Here is a 23,659-nt window from a genome sequence, read left to right as displayed (position 1 = left end):
TCTCTATTCTTCTGTTGCCAACTGTACCTCTGCTCTCACCCCACCTAGCATCCCATCTGTAGCCTAAGACATGATTAGGCCGGGGTGAGCGTGTGGGGTGAACCCTCCAAAACTAATGGGACACATTGGTTTGGGTGGTACCAGCCGAGGGCGGTCTCTGCAACTCCCAAGTAGGCTACCCATTGAATCCCATGTTAACACCTGACTGGCATCTTCAAGTCTTCGCTGGGCCCCAAACATCCTGCCCCAGCTCTCGAGTTGACAGGAAGTGAAACTCAGTTGTGTGCCTAGTAGCCTGGCCTGGGACCCAGCCTTGGGTCCCGGATGTGGCCCCCTACCCTGAAGAGGAAGAGGGGGGAAGATGAAGCTGGGGAGAACAAGGCTGTTGTTTTTTCCTCTCCCTTTGTTCATTGCGGTTTCTTTCTTTCTGATTTTTACAATGTGGTTAAGTAAAGAAACGAACACCTGGAACCGTAGGCATTAGACGCCTCCTCAGATGGGTCTTGGGCTTTCTTCTCCCATCCTCCACCAGGAACTGACCTGGGTGGGGTCTGATGGGACACAGAGAAGTCTAGAATAAGAATGACTCCAACATACTCATAACTCTTTGAAGTTCCAAAAGGTGTCTTGAAAAGATGGTCTTGATGTTTATGCAGAGACATCTTAAGGAGGACAGAGTTGGAGATACAGGCTACATACACTGGAGGCCATAAACTGCGAAGTGTTGTTTCCAGAACTGTTCTTTGCAAGAAAAGCTGAGCACCATAAGGATTGGTCGCTTTCCTAAATTATTCTTACATGTGGCGTTCAGGGGCATAAAATGCATTGAAAGAGAGGCCAGGGGACTTGCTCTGACTTACATGTTTATTTTAGGTTGGCTGGTCAGGGAGGTTTCACACTCACACACCAAGCCACTACTAAGCTGGGCTGTGTTTGTGACTGTCCCACAGAACCACTGCTATCGTGTTGATTCCAATTCATAACTATCCTATAAGACATAGTAGAACTGCCCTTTGGGGCTTCCAAGCCTATCAGCCTTTATGGGAGCAGAAAGCCCCATCTGGGTCCCACAGAGCCATAGGTGGTTTCCAGATGCTGACTTGCAGTTGACAGCCCAACTTGTAACCACTGGTAACACCACAGCTCCTTGCAAACCTGGGCAGGACATGATAACGAGACTCTCAAAGTGTTTGCTGAATGTACAATTCAGGAGAGGATGCAGCATGGGGAAATGAAGCTTTGTTAGTGGAAAAAGAGAGTTTAAAGATGAAGAATGGGAAGTGGTGGACCCTTGCCTTTTTAAGATCGGGGGTGAAACCTGGAAGAAAGACAGGAGCAAAGAGACATTCTCGCCAAGCTCTACCCAGATCTCTAGTTCAGATCCAACAGTATTCCCAAGCCTCTTCCAGACAAGTTACACTCAGCGACTTTTATTCTGGTTCCCAAAGAGCCTGTCTTGGAAACCATCAGGAACTACTTAGATCCCTCTGTTTCCACTAGAGGGCTTCTTGTAATCATTCTTTCTCTTCCCCACCCCCTTCCCTCTTCTCCAACCACTGTGTGTGTGTGTGTGTGTGTGTGTGTGTGTGTGTGTGTGTGTGTGTGTGTGTGTGTGTGTGTGTGTTACACAGAACTCTTCTAGGCGGAGCTCTCCCCTCCCCCTCCCTCATAGCCCCAGGTGTAAGAAAAAGGATCCCTGGGACCCAACCTTTTGTTGCTCTGCCCTACTTCAATGAAGGGTGGGAGGGGGGTGGATCTTCAGTTACTACTAGTAAGTCCCTAGGCCTCAGTTTCTTTTCCTTGCTCTACCAGTCCCACCACCATGCCAAGAATCTTGACAGCTCCAGCACAGAGTCCAGGCAGACAGGAAAGGACTTCTGATCCCTCCTTATTTTTGACCAGGGCTTTCTGCAACACCCGCCAAGGGCCTCCGGCAAAGTGGGAGAATGTGGGTATGGAGAAAGGCACCCAGGCCAGAGAGCTCTGCGCACCCAGACGTCCACTCCCAGCAAAAGGAAGGGATAGGAGGAGTCTTAGCAGACGGAAGGATCCTCGGAGGAGGGGGAAGACCCTCAGAGTCTGCGAGATATGACATCTGGGGTTGGGATGGACCTGCTGAGGGACGCTGGAGAGAAGGCAGGCCGCAAGGAGCCCTCGGAGGCGGGAGTTGCTGATCTCTCTGGATGTGGAATCTAACCCCTGCGGGATCCCCTGCGTCTAAAGTCACGGTGGATGGAAAGGACTTGCACCGAGAAGTCAGGGCTTGGCAACAATTGGAAGTGGGCGAGACCGTGGCTGGGTGGGCCACTGCCAAGCTGTCCCATCAGCGCCTCGCCCCTCATTTTGGCTTCATCCCAGTCTCTGAAGTGGGATGGAAGGAGCAATAGCTAGAAGCAGAGCTGCGCCCTGGCGCGGGAAGACGGGGCCCAGGAAGTAGAGAAAGTGGCCCAGCCCTGAATGTCGGGGAGACGCGGGGGAGGGAAGTCAGGTTATAGTGAACTGCACCCTGGGGCCTGGCCAGACTCAAGTTCTCGTAGTTGGGGGCACGGGGGCGGGTGGGGGAGCGGGCGGCGGGTTGGGCTGGGGCGGGCGTTGTGTCGTCAGGAGCGGGGCGGCCCCGAGGCTCCCGCGGCTGCCAGGCCCGTCCCCTCCAGCCCCGCTTGGGCTCCAGCGCCGGCGCCCGCACTGCAGCTCGGACCGCGTGCCCTCCCCCGGCAAGGTAGAGAGACTCCGCGAGCCCCCCGCCGCCTCCCACGCGGGTCGGGGTGCAGGGGGCCGCGCCGCGGGCGGGGCGGGGGATGCTGAGGGCACGGGTTGGGGGGAAGCGTGACAGCTGGAGGGGGTGGCGCCAGGACGCGGGGGCGGGGGTGGGGGGCGCCCGGCAGGCTGGCTCCGCACTGCGTGGGCCGCATTCCCTGCACCATCCCAGCCCCCCACCGCGTCCCGGGGAGGCTGCAGTTTGCCTCTCAGGGGCTGGGGTCCCCGGAGGGAAGTCTGCCCGCGTGGATCCGCCACAGCGCGCACGGGGGTGCAGGGAGGGTGGGGAAGTATGTAGGTATTTAGTCTGGCCTCTTGCTCCCCAGCTTCCCGCCGCCCCCCACCCCATCCTCTCCACACCTGTCACTGGAGAGTTTCCAAAACAACTTTTCATCTGATCCTGATGCAGGAAGAAATGTAAAAATGGTTGGACATCGAAGCCTCAGAGCATATGAGCTCACACCGTCAATCATACCAACACTTAACTTCCTCCTGGACTAGGGCATGACACCAGCCCCCACAGCCCCATCCCTTAGCCCCATAGCCAGGCCACAGGACTGACACTACCTTTGATGTTAGTCAGGGCTTAAGTGTTGTGCTTTTAACCAACTGATTCCTTCCTAGAAGCCACTGGTTAGTAGCAAGAATAAGCAAGGAAAAGTAGGGTACCGGGTGGTGGGGGAGTTAGGGATGAGAAGGCCTCAAACTTGCCCCTTGGGGTTCTTTGCTGGGGCACCCTGAATGTTCGGAGGGCAGAGCTGGCTCTGGAGTCAAAGCCTTCTGGGATTGGTTAATTTGTATGACTTGGAGTGCGGGCAATGACAGTCGAAGAAAGAAAAACAAACGGAAACTTTAAATGCTAGCACTGACTTTGGAAATAACATTTCTCTCTTGGTTACCAGTAATTTTAGTATTTAATGTTTAAAATGTGATCTAGAGAGGAGCTAAAATTGAATGGGATAGACTAGAGATTGTGTCTAGAGACAGGCTGTAACTTGGAGAAAGTCCCTCCCTCTCTGGGCCTCAGTTTCCTCCTCTAAAATAGTAGATTTGGTTGTTCCAGGATTCTTTGTCTCCAAGTCAGCTTCTTTCTTTCTCACCCCAAACTGGTGGAAGAGGGGAGGGAAGGGTGAGTCACAAACAATTATTGGGAAGCAGCAGAGCCAACCCTCCTAGCCCTGCCCTTTGCCTAGACTGGCCCAGGTTGTAGCTCCGGGGAGGGGATGGAGCTGGAGGACAAAATACAACTTGTTCCAGGTATTCAGGGCCACAGGATCCCATAGTCTGCTGCCTTTGAACTGCAGGACAGCCGTACTTTCCATGAGGGAAGTCAGGAGCATAAACAAAAAATATGCCAGGAGTCCTTCTGCCCACGATCCTGTCCAGGGGTGTTTTGACCCCTGACAGTCTAGGATCCAGTCACCTCCTCCTCCTCCTCCTCCCAGTGGCATAGTGCAGGATCCTGGTGTGACACCGTGGGGGAGAAGAGGTTTGTATGTGCAACAGGGCTTTGCTGTAATGGGAGTTCCTGGACTTGCTGCCTTCCTGGGCCACAGACATAATGTTTCCTCACTTCCAGGTATGTTTTCTCTAGAGACCACTCTTATCATGGTGACAGCTAACATTCTATTGAGCTCTAACTCTGTGCCATGTAACCTGAAAAGCACATTGAATCCATGATTTTAGTTAATGCCCACATCGTGACTGGTTTTTCTAAGGTCTAAGACACCTGGAAGGGTTGAAAGGAACAAGAAAGCACTGGGCTCCTGTGAAAAGAGAGAGAGATGAAAAACAAAACCAAGTGCCCTTTGTTTTCCTCCCTGCCACTTTCTCCCTCAGCTTCCATTTCCCAGAAGCTTGGAGTCGTCTAAGAATCCCCATAGGTAATCAGAGAGGCTAATAAACTATATAGGCCTCCTTAGCCCGTAAGACTATTATGGATCCCTTAAGTTGATTAGCAGCAAAAGTTGGATTACAGTCATTGAAAAGGGCCAGCCAGATGGGTGGTATCCTTTCTCCAGTGTCCCAGAAAACCATCTAAATGTTCTCAGAGCCCCCCCAGAACAGACACGAGTACAGTGCAGACGGGGGCAACAGAGATGTCCCAAAGTTAGAGCTACAGAAAAGGCTCTGCGCCATCCATCCAAAAGGAAAGGGGCTGGCTAGTCCAGCTCCTAACTGCCTCCCTGCACCTGGTCTAAGTGAGTGGGTGGAGGGAGGCAGAAGGTCAGAGCTGTAGATGGAGTACCTCAACAAGTGCTTCCCCCCAATCATTCCTTCATTGATCAAAGATTGATTGAGCACCTCCTATGTGCCCCCACGTTACTTTGTTCCTGTCAGGAGGGATTTTGTGGCATCCCGTTTAACCAGATTTGGATTACTATTCCCAAAATATGACTCCATTTGTACAACCAATAGTGAGCACCTTCTACATGCCAGACACTGTTTTAGGTAAGGGGGACCCAGTGGGGAACAAGAACAACCAACTCTTGCCCTTGTAGAAAGTAGGTTTGGATGGCAGATGGCAAACAGGAAACAAGCAGGTGAATTAACAAGAAACTGTCTCAGGCTGGTGAGCTCAGTGAAGGAGACAAAAGGAGGTGCTGTGGACAGCATTAGTCAGAGGAGCTGACCTTTGAGGTGAGGCAGGAAGTTAGACCTGCCAAAAGTGGGAAGAGGTTTCCAGGCAGACAGGACAGTGAGTGTTATGTCCCCGGGATAAGGAAGATCTCGGCAAGCTTGTGCCTCAAGAATAGAAAGGAGGCCAGTGACACTAGGAGGCAGTGTGTCAAGGACAACGTGGAACAAAAGGAGGCCAGAGAGAAAGTGAAGGGCCCTACCCTGTGGCCTTTGAGCAGGAGCCTAGCCACCTCCACTTGCCACCTCCTTGAGATCACCAGCCTCTCTGAGCTCCAGTTTCATCCTCTATAACGCAGATACGCCAACACTCGCGCTCTCACGGGATCTGCGTTTGTGAGTAGTTACTGCCACTTACTCCCGGGTGTTATTCTTAGATGTGTACCAGGCCCTCCCATGTGTTAGAGTCGATGGCTCAGTGGGTGTTTTGGGTGAAATCCTCTTGACCAAAACTAACAACAGCAACAAAAAAATGTGTGTGTGTTTACAAAGATTTAGTGGAAGTAACTCATTAGGTTTTTGGTTTTCATTATTGCTTTTCCCTTGCATGGTGTTCCTAGGGAGGTGGTAACCTCCAACCTTTACGTTGGCAGGAGAGGGTCAAACCACCTGGGCCACCTAGGGACCAGAATCACCCTGGACAGCGTTGGACGTGGTATGTTGTTTATATTAGGTGTCAGTGGTTTTTCCGTAGATGACTCAACTGTATCTTCACAAGAAAAGAGAGGAATCTTTCCCATTTTACGGTTGGAGCGTGGCCAAGGGTCACAAAGTAATCTCAGGGCTCAGACTGGAACCTCGGTGTGACTGGTGCTAGTTTGATTCCCAAACCATGTTGAGATTTATAATTATTGTTATTGTTGAATGATCAGGACCAGCTGGCTTCTGCATCTAGGCCCCCCAGCCCAGTGGTCGCTGGGGTCCATGGGACAGTTCCACCTCGGTCCCTGAGTTTGACAGCTCAAAGGTGGGGCTGTCAAAACACTGGCCCAATAGAAGACCTGGCCATGGGGTTTCAATGCTCAACTCCATCCCCCCACCCCGGCCTGGGAAACAGAGGGGCGCCTGTGGCCTTCCGCTACCCGCACCCTGGGTCCTGTGGCCGGCCCCTTGCCTGCCTCTCCCCGCTACCGCAGGTTCCATCCCAGGTTCCAGCGCGGGGCCCAGATAAGGCGTGGCCCCCGGCTAGGGACTGCACCGGAGCCAGTTCGGAGTCTCGCGTCAGAAGCGCTAGAGGTCGTTGCCGGGCGTGGGTGGCCGAGCGAGAGGCGGAGCAAGATGGGGGCGTGGCCCGGGAGGCGCACCGCCAACGCCCTGAGGACCCCCCGCAGGGTCCGCGCTGCCGGGCGGCGGCAGGTGGGAGGCCGCTGCGGCGGCGGGCTCCGACACAGGCGTCGGTCCCGCTCCGATTGTGCCCCATTGGCACCGGGGAGGCGGGGTGAAGGTGGGCTTGGGAGCTGAGGACGGTCTGAGATGAATGGAGAGAGATTCTCTCTGGTAGAAGTCAGAGAGCCCAAGAAGGAGGAAAGTCGGAGAGGAGTCAGAGGAAGGAGACGGTCGGTCGGAGATGGCTCAAGGCGAGATGGAAACAGCGGAGAAAGGGAGAGGCTTGGGGAAGGCCTCTGCCCTAGAAATAAGTGTGTGTGTGTGTGTGTGTGTGTGTGTGTGTGTGTGTTGGGGGGGATGATAGCGGGGACGGAGAACGAATGGAGCCAAGAGGTGCAGCCAGCAGGCTCTTCCCCCCACCCCCACCTGCTTTTGTCATTTTCTTTCTAGAAATACTCCCTGAAGTTCAAGACCCCCCGCCAGTGGTACTATAAAGTCGCTTTTTTGACCATTTTGAGGAGAAATAAAAAGATGTCCAAAGCACGGGGCCTAATAAGCCCCAGCGATTTTGCCCAGCTGCAGAAATACTTGGAATGTGAGTCTCTCTCGTCCTTGGGCCCCAGAGCTCTTTGGTAGAGACCAGCACTAGCTCCTCCTCATTATCTCACCCCAGGACCCCAGGGCCCTGGAGCCACTTAGTTCCTCTGATAGGCCCTGGATTGGGGCAGGAAGGGGAAGACGATGAAGAGGGAGCTGGATCCCAACCCTCTGCCCATGTTCTCTGTTCCTTGACTTCCTGCTCCAAGTTACTGAGAAGAGGTGTGGGGTGTCATGTGGGGAGTCTGGTGGGTTTTTCTCTCTGTCCTTCTCTGGGGCCTTCTTTCTCCCTCCGTGTCACTTGAATCTGCCTTGCCTGCTGGCTCTGTGGGCTGGCTTCTGGCAGAAGGTGGGGAGAGCTACACTGATGCTCTCCCCCCACCCTCTCGCCACATCCTAGATTCCACCAAAAAGGTCAGTGAGGTCCTACAGCTCTTCTCCGAGGATGGCGAGTTGGCTTACTATCTCAAAGGAAATGTGAGTAGAAGCTGGGAAAACCTCTTCAGCCAACTCCTCCCATCTTTGCTTTCTCTGCTCCTTTGGCACCTCCAACCTTCAGGGATGAATCCGGGTCTGCCCCTTGCTGTCACTGGTCTGCATACCCCAGCATCCCATTGTCACTGCAGCTACTGCTTGATGACAGAGCGAGAGATTCTGTTAACTGAGGACTTGGCCCAAGAAGCCATGTGCCTGCTTCCAATGCTTCTCAGCTGTGCACGTATTGCCCCTGCCCTCACTACTTCCAATTCTTCAGTTCTCCGACCCTGCTGATTCCCCAGGGTAATGCTCACTCTCATCATAGGCCATTGGTTACATGGGATTCCGGGAATTCCTGAAAATCTATCTGGAAGTAGATAATGTGCCCAATAACCTGAGCAACGCACTGTTTCAATCCTTCCAGACTGATCACTGCTTAGATGAGGCTGTGCATGAAGGTATGGTCATATAAAAGGGCACTGGGCTGAACCTCTGGACAAGAAGTTGGATTAGTGTGGGTTTGGGATGAGGCCAGATTAAATCATATGTTGGGAGCAGGGTCAGAGGAGAGAGGTGGAAGGTGACTAGGCAGACCTAGGAGCTAGAGGGGGAAAGTTAAAGGGAAGAAGAAGAATAAAGCGGAAGAGAAGAGCCAGGGTGAAGGGAGCCCCACTCCCAGTTCTGCTGTACTATTTTTTAAGCAGATGTGGTGTGTCTCAGTGATGTCTCCTGCTATTTTTCCCTCCTGGAGGGTGGCCAGCCAGAAGACAAGCTAGAATGTGAGTTCCCAAGATGGGTATCTGGGCTGGAAAGAGAAGGGGTGGGGAGGTTGTGGAGTGGAAAGAGGCGTGATCTCCAGCCTCCCTTCCCTCATTTTCTCAGGATTCCTAAAGGCTGTCTTGGGCTCAGCAAGGTGGAGGCAGAGATTGAGCCCCTTTCTTCTGTTCCCCTAGACTCCGGATACTTAATTCCATCCACTTTAATCCCGCTGATTCCCAGGCCTTGCACACACAGTCTCTTGCGGGTGGCTTGGGAGATTCTTGGGATGTGGGAGGTGTGTCCACCTACCTTATCACCTTTGTGACCTTGGGGGGAATTCAGTCCTCGTTCCCCTCCTGTTTTGTGTCTGTTTTTATTCCCAACCTTTAGGCTCTTCACCCAATAGGTCTCTCCCTTTCTCTTTATTTCCCCTATATTCTGGTATTCGTTCTTTGGGTAAGCATCACAAACTGACCCTGGCCCCCCTAAAACACCCCACAGTCACCTTCAAGCTGTACGACACGGACAGAAATGGGATCCTGGACAGCTCAGTGAGTGGGGGACCTGTATGTTGGGCAAGGGAGTATGTGTCCATTTGTCTGTGCCCTCCTGCTCCAACTGTTCCAGGATCTTAAGAAGGAGAGGTGGCTAGGGGGAGAGTAGGTCCCAAGCTTTTGACCCCCAAAAGAGGAATCTGGAGACACACATTGGGGGCTGGCTTGCAAACATACAAGAGTATAGAGACACACGTTCTTCCCAGAAGCACCTCAGAATGAGAGGTGGATGGGGGTGGGGCCTGGAAACCCTCATTTCTGGAGAGGAAGGAGTTTGCTGGTTGTGAAGTAGGACATGGCTGTGGGTCTTGCTTCTTTTGCCCCCAGGAAGTGGACAAGATCATTACCCAGATGATGCGAGTGGCTGAATACCTGGACTGGGATGTGTCGGAGCTGAGGCCGGTAAGACAGTTGGTTCTTCCCTCATGTCTCTTCTTGTGCCTTCTGCCCCGGTGGGACCTCCATCTGCCTTATTCTGCCTCAGACAGATAGCCTAGTTTCTTGGACGGTAGTGAGACCACTCACACCCAAAGCCCCTCCCAATTCTCTGCTCAGATCCTTCAGCAGATGATGAAAGACATTGACTATGACGGTAGCGGCTCCGTCTCCCTAACTGAGTGGCTCCGGGCTGGGGCCACCACCGTGCCACTGCTTGTGCTGCTGGGCCTGGAGATGGTAAGAAGGAGAGAACTGTATAAGGATGGGTGAGACAGCTGCCTTAGGCTGTCCTTGCCAGAGATTGGCCTTCCCAACATCTGCTCTGCCCGCCCAGACCCTGAAGGACAACGGGCAGCACATGTGGAGACCCAAGCGCTTCCCCCGGCCAGTCTACTGCAACCTGTGTGAGACCAGCATTAGTCTTGGCAAACAAGGGCTAAGCTGTAACCGTGAGTGATGGGGCCTGGCAGTGGGGGCGGGCCTGCTCTCAGTGGGCATGGCATTCTGACTTTAGACAGACCTGGGTTTGAAGCCTGGACTTTGCCACTGACTACTTACGTGACCGTTATGCATCAGTTTCTTCTTCCATACACGAGCTGATTGTGAGCATTCAATAAGTTGACTCGAGACAAGGGCTTCACCTGCATACACTATTAAGTCTGAGTAAATCTGAGCTACTGTTACTAGACTAGTTCTGTCTGCGCCTCCCTTGCATCATCCAGCTCAGTTCCTGGCACAAAGACAGGGTGGGATGGAATAGAAAGTGCTCTTTTATGGGGAGGGGAGGGATAAGGAATAGGTCTTGGAGGGAGCCCCCCCCCCTGCCAATTTTAATTTTCTACCTCTCCCTCACAACACGGGATTATGGGCCTTGTTCCAGGGCGTCCCACCCCCGAGTAAGTTGGAGGGGCTTCACCCAGGGCTCTCACCTTCTCCCCTCTCGCGCAGTCTGTAAGTACATCGTTCACGACCAGTGCGCCATGAGGGCCATGCCCTGTGAAGTCAGCACCTATGCCAAGTCTCGGAAGGACATTGGTGTGAGTGCCTCCCTTCTCACCTGGCGCTTCCCCCAATCCTGCCCATTGACTGCCCCAGCCTCCCCCACCCCCCCACCCCCGTGCCTGCACAGACCACCCCCTTCACCTGCTCCAGATGAGAAACTACCTTTCTCTGCAAAAGGTCCAGTCCCATGTGTGGGTGCGAGGGGGCTGTGAATCGGGGCGCTGTGACCGCTGTCAGAAGAAGATCCGGACCTACCACAGCCTGACCGGGCTGCATTGTGTGTGGTGCCACTTGGAGGTCAGTCGGGGAACTGCCTTCAAATCCTTGCCCCTATGTTCCCAGGGAGAAGGGAGCCCAGGCCCCTTCCTAGCTTGCTCTCCCCCGGGCTGGCTGCACCTGCCCCCAGTCTCCATCGCTTACACACCTGCGCCCAGGTGCTCTCCTGTACCTCAGGAATGACCAGGCAGCACGCTTTGAGAACTTAAAAGAGGGGACCCAGAGGAAGTAGCATTCCAAAAGATTTGGGAGGGCGTCGCTTTTTTTTTTTTAATTTGTAAATCATTTATTTTATTTCCATTCAGAACATAAATGTGAATGTATTCATTTGAGTCTTTTAAAAAAATTTTATTAATTTGATTCTTAATGCAGTCCCTTTTTGCAGATTCATCTCAGAAAACAAACTGAATTTATTAAAATACATACAATTGTTGAAAAACCTGTATTTACACCCTCTGACCAATTAACTGAACACCTGCTTTCAAAGCACTTTAGGTAATTTTCACAGGTTTTCATAGTTGTACAGAATAAAGAAATCAGCTTGGGACAGAATTGTAATTTGATCAGAATAATCCAAAAACTACTTCTCTACTTCCTCTTTTTTAAAAAAAAAATATTTTATTGGTGTCTCGTACAACTCTTCTCACAGTCCATCCATCCATCCACTGTGTCGAGCACTTTTGTACATTTGTTGCCGTCATCATTCTCAAAACATTTGCTTTCCACTTAAGCCCTTGATATCAGCTCTTCATTTTTGCTCCTCACTCCTGGTCCCCCTCGAACCCTTGATAATTTATAAATTACTATGATTTTGTCATGCCTTAGACTGTCGGACATCTCCCTTCACCCATTCTCCACTGTCCGTCCCCCATTTTTCCCTCGTCACTTTATTGGGAGCCCTTACAGATATCATAGCATTCCATCATTCAGTTGCATCAAGCAGTATTGTACATTTGCTACCACAGTCACTTTCAAAACGTTTTCTTTCTTTTTTGTTTTTACGTTTTCTTTCTTCTTGAACTCTTTGATATCAGCTTCCTGTTATCCCTACTTTGCACCCCCAGAGCCCACCCCCGAACCCTTTTATACTTAATCTTCACGAGCAAGTTTGCTAAAGGAGTCAAGGTCACAGAAGCAGAATACGCAGGGATTTCTGGTGCAGACAAGGTCCTTAGTAAAGGAGTGAGGTGGGCCAGGGTGGGATGTGTTCTGGGACTGAGGAAGTACATGGGGTGAGGCAGTGTGTTGGGTTTCTTTTCCAAAGGTTAAAATTCCCATTTAGGATTTTTCTGACACTTCCATTAATAGACCTCTCAATTGAGGGGTGAGGGGTGCCCTCCATAACCTCTCTGTACCCACCTCATCTTTCAGATCCATGATGACTGCCAACAAGCCGTAGGCCAAGAGTGTGACTGTGGGCCACTCCGTGATCATGTCCTTCCTCCATCCTCCATTTACCCCAGCGTCCTGGTGAGACCCGGGCAGCAGGCAGGGAGCGGGGAGCAGTGTTTCCTCAGTTAGAACAAACCAGCTTGATTTCGGATACTCACTGCGATTCAGCCCATTCAGAAGCATAGCAAGCCTACAGGACCTGGTGGGACTACCCTTCTCTCGGCCCCTGTGGATTAAGGGGTCAACTCTTCTTTTTAAAATCATTTTATTGGGGGGGCTCTTACAAATCTTAAGATAATCCATCATTCCATTGTATTAAGTGCACTTGTCCATATGTTGCCATTAACATTTCCAAAATATCTTCTTTCTACTTGAGCCCTTGTTGTCACCTCCCTCCCCCACCCTCCTAATCTTTGATCAAGTATATATTACTGTTGTTATTTTGTGTCTTACACTGTCCTTTGTCTCCCTTCACCCACATTTCTGTTACTCGTCCCATGGGGGGGCTATATATCTAACCTTGTGATGGATTACCCCTTTCTGTCCCTCCCCCCTACTCCCCACCCTCTTGACATCAATACTCCCACTACTGTTCTTGAGGGTTTGTTTGGTTTTGGGTTTTTTTGTTTTGTTTTTAAATCATTTTCTTGGGAACTCGTACAACTCTTATCACAATCCATACATCCATCCATTATGTCAAGCACATTTGTACATTGCTATCATTCTCAAAACATTTGCTTTCTGCTTGAGCCCTTGGTATCAGCTCCTCATTTTCCCTTACTCCCCCCCACCATGAACCCTTGATCTATAAATTATTATTGTTTTGTCATATTTTACACTGTCCAATGTCTCCTTTCACCCACTTTTCTGTTGTCCATCCCCCAGGGAGGAGGTTATATATAGATCTTTGTAATCGGTTCCCCCTTTTTACCCCACCTTCCTGGTATCAACACAGATGGTCCTGAAGAGATCATCAGTCCTGGATTCCCTGTGTTTCTAGTTCCTATCTGTAGCAGTGTACATCCTCTGGTCTAGCCAGATTTGTAAGGTAGAATTGGGATAATGATAGTACGGGGGAGGACGCATTTAAGAACTAGAGGAAAGTTGTATATTTTATCGTTGCTACATTGCACCCTGACTGGTTCGCCTCCTCCCTGCGTCCCTTCTGTAAGGGAATGTTCAGTTGCCTACAGATGGGCTTTGGATCCCTAATCTGCCCTTACCCTCATTCACAATGGTACGATTTTTTGTTCTTTGGTCCCTTCAACACCTTGTGGTCACACAGGCTGTTATGCTTCTTCCTTGTGGGCTTTGTTGCTTCTCTGCTAGATGTCTGCTTATTTACCTTCAAGCCTTTAAGACCCCGGACGCTATCTCTTTTGATAGCCGGACTCTGTCAGCTTTCTTCACCACATTTGCTTATACACCGACTTTGTCTTCAGCTATTGTGTCGGGAAGGTGAGCATCATAGAATGCCAGTTTGATAGAACAACGTATTCTTTCATTGAGGGAGTACTTGAGTACTGAGGCCAAATGTTCATCTGCTACATTAATACTAAACCTATAAATATATGCACATAACATCTATTTCCCCATCATCCTATATAAATATATTTACATATGTACATGCCTGCATTTAGGCCTCTATAAATACCCTTTGCCTCCTAGCTCTTTCCTCTATTTTCTTTTACTTTCCTCTGGTTCCACTATCATGTTCAGCCTTCATTTGGGTTTCAGTAATTCCTCTCAGTTATATTGATCTTGATCAAGCCCTACTAGGCCTCTTACACCCTCCTCAACACTGATTTTGGATCGCTTGTTGTTCCCTTGTCCCTGGGTTTGTTAACACCACTTCCTTTACCCCACCTCCCCTTCTCCCAAGGCCCCCTGGAACCATCAGTCCCATTGTTTTCTCCTCCAGGTTGTTTATCCCGCCTATCTTATCTAGATAGACCTGCAGAGATAATAATATGCACAAAAACAAGACAGAGCAAAACAAAGCAACAAACAAAACAAAACAATGATAAACATTTTTTTTAAAGAAAGACCTGTAAATAGTTCAAGGTTTATTTGTTGACCTGATGGGGTGCCACACCCTGGCCCCAAAGTCTATTTTTGGTACTCCCTCTGGACTTCCTTGCTCTTATCCCCTTGCTATTCTGTTGCACGCCCATTAGTGTTTTGCCTCTGTGTGGTGGGGTCAGATCGGACGCAGTTGCCACACTGTGTCTCCAGTGTTGTCCCCTGTAGGGCTGTGGGTCAGTAAGGGATATGTCTCCTACTGGGGCCAGCCATATGGTCCTCTCTGTGCATTGGCTGCTCTGAGCAGGGATATTGTCCTCAAGGCTTGGTGGGCCAGGATGTGCTCCACTCTCTCTTCCTCCCCCTTCATCTGCTCCCGTGTGCTCTGATCAGACATGTCCCTCTCTCTGAGCTGTAGCTTCAGTGCTGTCCTTTGAAGTGAATTCTGGGGGAAGGAGAGGCTGTCCACATAGTTGGGTTGTGGCCGGCCCCGCAGACCTCTCTACTGGTTTCCTTCCTGAGGGTTTTATCCATGCTGAATTCCATTGTCAAGAGCTCTTATCTGTTCCAATGTGTGTACTCTGGTCTAGCTGGATTTGTAAGGTAGAAGTGGGTCATGGTGGGGGATGGTAGGGGATGAGGTGGCTGGGTGAGGAGCAGGAAGTATTCAGGAACTAGAGGAATGATGTGTTTCGTCAGTGCTATACTGCACCCTGGTTGAATCATCCCTTCCTTATAACCCTTCTGTGGGGGGATGTCCAATTGTCCACACAGGGCTTTGGGTCTCAACTCCAACCCTCTTCATTCACATTAGGAGACAACTTTTTTTGTTTTGTTTTTGACAATTTTTTAAATTTTTATTGGGGGCTTGTACAGCTCTTTAACACAGTCCATATGTTGACATCATCATTTTCCCTTTTTTGTTTGTTTTGTTTGCATATCCATTTTATTAGGAATAGACTTTTTTAAAATTTAAATCATTTTATTGAGGATCATACAACTGTTATCACAATCCATACATATATCAATTATGTAAAGCACCCTTATACATTCCTTGCCCTCATCATCCTCAGAATTCACCTACCGCTTAGGTTCCTGAAATCAGCTCATTTTCCTTTTTTCCCAACCCCTCCCTCCCCGCCATCATCATTTTCAAAACACTTTCTTTCTACTTGAGCCCTTGATATCAGCTCCTTATTTTCCCCTCCCCCACCTTCCCTCCCTCATGAACCCTTGATAATTTATAAATTTTTATTTTGTCATGTCTAACACTGACTGATGTCTCCCGTTCCTCCAGGGAGGGGACTATATGTCGATCACTGTGATCGGTTCCTGAGGAGCAGCTTGGGGTGGGGTGGGGGTGGGGACATTGTCCCCTCCTAACTGACCTCATCACTGGGGCTCCTCCACTTAGGGCAGAGCACCTGTGATTTTGAGGGGCTGTGTAAGACCCTCATCTGCTTCCAGATCCCCTCACCACCCACCTTCCCTTCTCATGGCTCCCTTCTCCTCTTAGGCTTCAGGACCTGATTGGAAAACCAACAAAGTGAACCAGAAGAACGTGGAAGACTTAACTGCGGGCACGTCTGAGGCTTTTCGGGTACTGGACTGCGGGGCTTGGGCTTCTTGGTGTTTTTATTGGCGCTTCCCCAGGGAGGGAATAAAGTTGGAAACCTCCCCAACCCCCCAGGATGTTGCCTGCATTCTCCAGTCCCAGTCTGGACACAGAGGAAGAAAGAAAAGACAAGCACTTTTGTGGGGCCCCAGCTCTCTGTCTCTCTCTCCTGTCTCAGTCGTGATTCCGACGACATCCTCCTTTCCTTATCCTTGTTTTCTTCTCCCGATGATCCAGATTGACCCTGTTCCCAACACCCACCCACTTCTCGTCTTTGTCAACCCTAAGAGCGGAGGCAAACAGGGGGAGCGGTGAGACTGGGTCTTCTAAGACAGAAGGGAGGGAGGACCTGCAGAGGCTGGAGGGAGGAAGGGAACATGTTGGATGGAGGGGGCACACCTTGAAGAGCCAAATCCAGAGGGTGAGGGACAAAATGTTCCCTCCCCACCCCCCTAAGAGCGCCCCCCCCCCTGTTTCATTTCTCTGACAACAGGGTGCTTTGGAAGTTCCAGTACCTGCTAAACCCTCGACAGGTGTTCAACCTCCAAAAGGATGGTCCAGAGGCGGGGTGAGTAGGGGTTAGGCTGTACCAGACTCTGTGTATGTGTCTTTGTGGGGAGAAGGCAGGAGCAAACACTGTGTTGGGTGGGGGCGCAGATGCCTAGAGGACCCCTGGGGCCAGCATTCAGGATACTTCTTTCCTAGGGTTACTGAGGGCCCTGCCTCTGTGCTCTCCAGCTCAAAGAGGGGAACCTCTGCTTTCAAAGGATGCAGATATCAGTGCCTCCCTCTCCCCCTCTCCGCTGTGACTTTCCCCAGTGCCCCTGGTCTCTGCCCTCTGCCCTTCATAGAAACCAAGTAACAAAGAGTCCAGAGGCAATCTGCCGGGAGTTGAGGAGCCTTACTCTTCCGGTTGGCCTTACACACACACACACCCTTTTCTTCTTCTTTTTTTTTTGTCTCAGGCTCAAATTCTTCAAAGATATTGCTGATTGTCGGATCTTGGTGTGTGGTGGAGACGGCACAGTAGGCTGGATTCTAGAGACCATCGGTCAGTGCAGGGAGCACGCCAGCTAGGGGACTGACTGGGCCAGTGGCTTTCCAGAGCGAACTGTCCATTTGCACTTTCTCCCCTGTCCCCCAGACAAGGCTAACTTGTCGGTTGTGCCTCCGGTCGCTGTGTTGCCCCTGGGTACTGGAAACGATCTGGCTCGTTGCCTGCGATGGGGAGGAGGTAAGTGGCTAGGGAGTGAGTGTTTGGCTGGTGATGGGGGAAGTGGGTCAGAAAGAGAAAGTCACACAGAGAAGCATGTGGGCATCTGGTTCTGGAAGAGAGCTGGGGGGCAGAAGAGGGGGCACAAACGGGAGGGGGCAACCAAGTAGTGTGCCCAAAGGAAGAATGCTCTGGAAGAAACAGGGCTGCTGATTTGTAATCAGAGGGTGAAGTAAGTCGTCTGAGCTCACAAGTTGTGTGTGTGTGTGTGTGTGTGTGTGTGTGTGTGTAACAACAGCTTTCTTCCCTACAAACATACAAATAACTTGCTTCGGTCAACCAGCTCTTTGGGCTTTGAGAATCATGGAAAATGAGGGATGTCTTAGTTACCTAGGGCTACTGTATCACCAGTGAGTGACTTTAAAAAACAGAAATGTTTTTTCTCACAGTGTAAGAGGTCAGACAGGAGGCCCTGATGGCTGCTATCCACGAAGTCAGCATTTTTAAACCACTAGCCGCTCCCCGGGTGATAAGACAGGGCTTCCTACTCCCATAGAAAGTTAGAGTCTGGGAAACTCACAGGGGCAGTTTTATCCTGTCCTGCCTAGTCGCTATGGCTTGATGGCAGTGAGTCTGGTTTGGGTTGGGTGAGAAGCTGGAAATTGAGCTCTGGACCCTGCCTTTAGAGGATGTCTTTCTCTCTAGACTCTGGGGAAAGAAAAGCCTGGTCTCTTTTCAGCTTCCATTCCTTGGCAATCAGCATGGCATGTCCTGGCTCTGTTTCTGCTCTGCCCTATTTGATCTGCTCTTTTATATCTTAAAGGCGATGGGTTTAAAACTCCCCCTACCCTGACACCCCCACATTAACACAACAAAGAACATCCATCACCAAAGGGGATTAAAAAGCCCTGATAGGCCAGTGGGTTAAGCACTGGGCTGTTGACCAAATGATTTGGAAATGTAGGCCAAGAGCCTCTCTCTCAGGGAGAAAGGTCAGGCAGCTGGGAGCCCCTAAAGAGAGAGCCTCAGAAAACTTGTGGGGCAGTTCCCCTCTGGCTGGCAGAAATAGAAAGCCTCCTCTTTCACCCTCAGAGAGGCTGATGGTATTGAACTGCTGACCTTGTGGTTAGCAGCCCGGGTGGTGTGTTAGGGGAATTGTAAATGACTCCCTGTGATTGGGGCATAGGGTTCCAGGAAGGAATGGGAAGATGGAGACTGAGAGGGACAGAGGCCACATTAAATGGGGCTAGGAGCCTTGGGGTACAATGGGTACGTGTTGGGCTGCAATCTTCATGGTTGGCAGTTTGAAACCAGCTTCTCCTGGGGAGAAAGACTGGGCTTTCTGCTCCCTTAAACAGTTACTGTCTCAGAAACCCACTGGGGGTTGCAATGAATCCACAGTGACTTGATGGTAGAGAGTTCCGTTTGGGGTTTTGAAGAAATGCTTTGCTAAGGTATTTTAAACTTCATCCTGCCAAAACTGTAAGCAGAGTTGTCCACAGAAATGATTTGTATAGCTTTATACTGTTTGTCTGGCAGTATCTTAAAGTCTTGGGAACCTTCTAAATGGGATATGCATTATTCAGTTCATCACAATCCCCATGGCTCCCTGCTTTCACTTGTAAATCCTGGAATCATTTGAATGTAGAATCCCTGAACTCAACCCGGTCAACGTCAACGTTTGAAAGCTACAGCCAGAAGAAAAGTGAGGAATGAGCCCCTCCCACCCACCCCCAGTCTCTCAGCCCAAGCTCCTCTGTACCGGAGCATAGTGGTATTTCAGAGACCAGCTGAGGCGTTTGAGAGTGAAACTGAACTAGAGCTGTACTGTTGGTTTTGGCAGAAGCCACAGGCAATGTTTGCCAGACGGGTTTCTGTGGGGTTGCAGGTGGTCTGAACCCACCTCCCCCCCCCCCCAATTACTAAACTAGTATCCCTAGGGTTAAAAATAAAAACAAACCATAACACACATTTTAAGAAGGTGAAAGTTCTCTGTCATCCACTCCCTAACGCTTTGGGACCTGTCCCTTCATGTTTTCCCTCTAGATGCATATATTTAAGTCACAATGAGGTCATGTTACAGATTTTTTCTCCTTTTTTAAAAAACAGTTTCTCTTGGGTGTCACTATGGTCAGTACAGTTAAGCTTGCCTCCCTCTTAGAGAAATGAGTATCCCTGGTGTGATTGAAGCATCATTTATTGAACTAGCCCTCAGCTGATGGACATTTGAGAAGCACCCCCTTTTTACTATTACAAACTCTGCGGAGGTGTGTTGATTTCTGCACACCCCTCTAGGAGAGGTTCCTAGAAGTGGAATTACTGCTTCGTTTTACTAGTAACTTCTTTAAAGCAAGTAAGATATCCCTACGTTTCCGCTGTAAAAGATTTAAAGGTCCAAAGTATGTAAGTTTTCACATGTTGACCTCTTGTTTGTTCTCAACCAACTTCGATGTACTCCCCAGAGATAACCATGATTTATGCTCACTTTTGTTTTTACATGTACTTTCTCTCTACCATGATTTATGCTCACTTTTGTTTTTACATGTACTTTCTCTCTCTCTCTCTCTCTCTCACACACACACACACACACACACACACACACACACACGAGTTTCAAAAGTTCCTGGGAAACTGGAATCAGAGGTATGAAGTTCCTTCACATTTGGCTTTTAAAATAAATAAATAAATAGATGGGATCACACTGTACACATTGTTGCAGGACTTGTGTTTTCATTGAATAACGTAGCTTGGATAGCTCTCTGTTAGTGCTTGTGGGTAGATTTCGCTCTGTGTTCAGTCGCAGCACAGCCCCCACTGCCCTGTTTGTGGGCAGCGAGATGGTTTCTGAGTTCTTGCAATTATCAAGCGTGCTTCAGCAGACTCCCTCCTACACCCACCTCCATGCACCTGTGTGTTTAGTTTTCCTAAGAGAAACCCCCTAAGTAGAAATACTGAATCGATGACATGTTTTAATAACATTGTAATAAAAGTTGCCTTCCACAGAGTGAGGGACCGGTTTATGCTCCAACTAACAGCATGGAAGAATGCCACTTGATTCATATAGTCTCAGAAGAAAACACCTGATTTTCTTAGTTTCTTTAGGTTTTGTCCACCTGATAGGCCACACAAAGCTAACTGCTTTAATGTGCAGTTCTTTAACTTTTAGTACTAGTGAGAGCTCTCATGCTGTTGAGCATTTGCATTTCTTGTATGGTTGGCTTGTTTTTATTATTTGTCCATTTTATTGTCGAGGTTTTAAATAACATGATTCGTAAGCATTTAAAATGTTTTCAATGTTATGGAAGTTGGTCTGTTATATGTGCTGCTGTTTTTTTCTCCCCTGGGTTTGTATTTCCCCTTTTGTCTTTTGAAAGTGTTATTTATTTAACCACACAGAAGTTTTTCATGGTAACAAAGTTGTGTTTTATCAGTCTTTCCCCTTGGGGTCTTCATTTTGTATCACTCTTTAGAAAGGCCACTCAGAGATTTATTTTTTTTTAATCTTGTTTTTCCCATAGAACAAATTCTGTTTCTTTTTTTACTTTTAAATTCTTTGACCCAACTTTAATTTGTTTCAGCGTAAGGAGTGACTATCACATCCAACACCATTTCGTAAATAATCGCTCATTCCCCCCACTTATTTGAAATGTTGTCATATACTAAATTCCCATATCCACTGGAATCTATTTCCAGATGCTCTTTGTAGTGTAGTGACTGCAGCAGAATCACACTGGTTAAGTACTGTCGGTCGGTACTCTGTTCTGTCTGATGGGATGTGGGGAGAAAGAGTCAGAGAGAGAAGTCGATATAATTACTCATCTTTCTCTGAATTTTCCTGGTGATTCTGTCCAACCATCTCGACAGGCTTTGGCATCATTCTTAGATGTGCATACACAGTGGGGACAGTCATCCTCTGTGACAGCTTGGGTCCACTACGGGGTGACCTCAAGATAGGTCCAGGGGAGCCACGACGAAGCCCCCTCTCTCTCACCGGCAGTGCCTGGGAGGTTCTGTAGAAGCAGAGCAGAGGACCTCTGGGAACGTGTGGAACACCGTGCTAGAAGGAGCTGGTGTGCTCTGAGCTAACCTGTCTTCTTCCCCAACCCTAGGCTATGAAGGACAGAATTTGGGGAAGATCCTCAAGGATTTAGAGATGAGTAAAGCGGTACATATGGATCGATGGTCTGTGGAAGTGATACCCCAGCGGACTGCAGAGAAGAGCGACCCTGTCCCTTTCCAGATCATCAATAACTACTTCTCCATTGGTGTGGTCAGTGGCATGGGACATGCGGGAGGAAGGGAGAAAGGAGGGGTTAAGCAGGCCTGTGCTGGGAGTGGGCAGAGTCAGTGAGCTGTGGCCCAGGGAAATCGGGGTGCAGGGAGCGTGGGAGTTGTAAGAAAAGAACTTAGACTGGGAAGTTACAGAGTGCTGGGCCGAGAGAGGAGGCAGGCCTCTGATCCTACATCCTCCGTTCGCCCCAGGATGCCTCAATTGCCCACCGATTCCATATCATGCGAGAGAAATATCCTGAGAAGTTCAACAGCCGGTAAGGGAGAGGAGAGGGGAGTGTGGGTATACACAGTGGCAGGAGCAAGGGTGTGCCCATGTTGGACTCAGACCACTTAGGTGGACAGTGGGTCCTCTGTCCTCAACCAAAGCCACTCTTGCTCCCCATGCTACTGTTGTTGGGAGGTTGAGGCCCTTCCCGGGCACCTAGCCACTCCTGACACTGTGTCATCCGGCCCCTCCTTCCTGGGCCATATGGTGGGGCTGACAGAATGAAGAACAAACTATGGTACTTCGAATTTGCCACATCTGAATCCATCTTCTCAACCTGCAAAAAGCTGGAGGAGTCTTTGACAGTTGAGGTGCATGTGACCTACCCTACCATCCTTTTTCGCTTCCCTCACCTCAGGGACCCTCCAAGTTTCCCCATCTTCTTCAGTCTGTATGTCTCTGACCTTTCCTCACTTTCTAACCCTTATTTCCCGAGCCCTCAAGACTTCCCAGTCCCTATTTCCCTCCACCCATGGCGGATCCGCCCCCCCGCCCCCGTGGGTCATGTGGTGAAGAGGCACCGTACCCGTGATTCTGCCATGAGGTGAGGCTTTGTGTCCTCCCCAACTGGGCTGTGTCCCGCTCCTGTCAGATCTGCGGGAAACCCCTGGACCTGAGCCACGTGTCCCTGGAAGGCATCGCAGTGCTGAACATCCCGAGCATGCATGGTGGATCCAACCTCTGGGGTGAGACCAAGAGGCCTCACGGGGAAGGCCAGATCAACCAGGCCCTGGGCACTATGGCCAAAGTCATCACCGACCCTGAGATCCTGAAAACCTGTGTACAAGGTGAGGAGGGGCAGCGGCAGCCTCGAGAGTTGCGCGGATATGTGGGGCCAAAGGGAAGGCTTCAGTGCCTTTGGGGCCACCCTGCTTCTGTAAAGCGTCTTTTCCTACCATCCACCCTGCAGACCTCAGCGACAAGCGGCTGGAAGTGGTGGGACTGGAAGGTGCCATTGAGATGGGCCAGATCTATACCAAGCTCAAGAGTGCTGGACATCGGCTGGCCAAATGCTCTGAGATCACCTTCCAGTAAGGCACTTTCTGAGCCCACGGCTGCAGGCGGGGGCAGGACAAAGGCAGAAAGGTTATAGAAATGGTAGAGGGGCATACTAAGAGATTATCCTCAGTCACAAAGGGCCCCAAAGCCAACCTGAGGAAGCAGTTTGTGTGTTTAATTGGAAAGAGTTCTCCACCAATCTGCCCTGTCCTCCCACAGCACCACAAAAACCCTCCCCATGCAAATTGACGGAGAACCCTGGATGCAGTCACCCTGTACAGTGAGTACGGCCTCTGCCTGCCAAAAACCCAGCCCGCATCCAATAGCTCTGCTGCTTCCTGCTGCCCCAGACGCTGAGTGCTAGTGAGTAGATGCAGACTCATCCTACAGAAGTGAGACGAGGGGCCCCCGGGGGCTGCTGAGCTCTACGTCTTTACAGGCGCAGGAAGCCTCCTCTTTCTCCTGCACAGCACTTGGTGGGCTCGAACTGTTGACCTTGTAGTTAGCAGCCCCACATATAACCCACGATGCCCTCAGGCCTGCTGATGTTCCAGGTTCACCCAAACCCTGATTCCTTAGCCTCTGCAGAACCCTAGTAACCCACCCCAACCCCCAGCAGTCTCCCCGCCACCCCAAATCCCTGACGTTCCAGCTTCTGAATGTGCTCCCTCCCCTTCCAGATCAAGATCTCCCACAAGAACCAGATGCCCATGCTCATGGGCCCGCCTCCTCGTTCTTCCCATTTCTTTGGCTTCTTGGGTTGAACCACCAGCCTCGCCCTGGACTCCACCCATAGGTTCTGTACATTGCTGCCACACCCTCCTGCCAGCTCAGGGGAGTGTTCCTTCGCCCTCACAGTATTTATTACCCTGTGTCACCTCTACTATGCACCACGCACACGTGCGTGCCATGCGCACACACTCACACACCACAGACACATGTTGAAAGTGCCTCATCTGAATAAAAGGACTTTTTTTTTCCCACTGGGCTATCTGTTAATTAGTAAACAATCTACCTCCTTCTTTAATACCCTCTTC

General features: G+C 50.2%; 1 protein-coding gene across 4 annotated transcripts; it reads left to right on the top strand.

Annotated features, from left to right (window-relative positions):
- Nucleotides 1–2,592: 2,592 nt before the first annotated feature.
- On the top strand, nucleotides 2,593–23,606 carry DGKA (diacylglycerol kinase alpha). 4 transcript variants are annotated; one of them, XM_075551516.1, is made up of 25 exons: nucleotides 2,597–2,719; nucleotides 5,988–6,049; nucleotides 7,171–7,315; nucleotides 7,718–7,794; nucleotides 8,120–8,252; nucleotides 8,499–8,573; nucleotides 9,055–9,104; nucleotides 9,435–9,509; nucleotides 9,663–9,782; nucleotides 9,880–9,994; nucleotides 10,494–10,582; nucleotides 10,725–10,844; nucleotides 12,195–12,293; nucleotides 15,754–15,837; nucleotides 16,090–16,163; nucleotides 16,346–16,420; nucleotides 16,818–16,903; nucleotides 16,997–17,086; nucleotides 21,175–21,335; nucleotides 21,548–21,612; nucleotides 21,844–21,934; nucleotides 22,216–22,411; nucleotides 22,534–22,654; nucleotides 22,842–22,902; nucleotides 23,303–23,606. In XM_075551516.1, exons 3-25 carry the CDS (start codon nucleotides 7,252–7,254, stop codon nucleotides 23,384–23,386), a joined length of 2,205 nt encoding a protein of 734 aa, XP_075407631.1. In that variant the 5' UTR covers nucleotides 2,597–2,719; nucleotides 5,988–6,049; nucleotides 7,171–7,251; the 3' UTR covers nucleotides 23,387–23,606. The 4 variants fall into 4 exon arrangements, with proteins under 4 accessions (XP_075407633.1, XP_075407631.1, XP_075407630.1 ...); XM_075551518.1 differs by lacking the exon at nucleotides 5,988–6,049 and having other exon boundaries at nucleotides 2,593–2,719; XM_075551515.1 differs by lacking the exons at nucleotides 2,597–2,719; nucleotides 5,988–6,049 and adding an exon at nucleotides 6,577–6,750.
- The last annotated feature ends 53 nt before the right edge of the window (nucleotides 23,607–23,659 follow it).

Source organism: Tenrec ecaudatus, chromosome 6 (assembly GCF_050624435.1).
Source record: "Tenrec ecaudatus isolate mTenEca1 chromosome 6, mTenEca1.hap1, whole genome shotgun sequence".
Lineage (NCBI taxonomy): Eukaryota > Metazoa > Chordata > Mammalia > Afrosoricida > Tenrecidae > Tenrec > Tenrec ecaudatus.
Note: the sequence above shows the minus strand (reverse complement) of the source record. Positions and strands in the feature narration are given on the sequence as shown.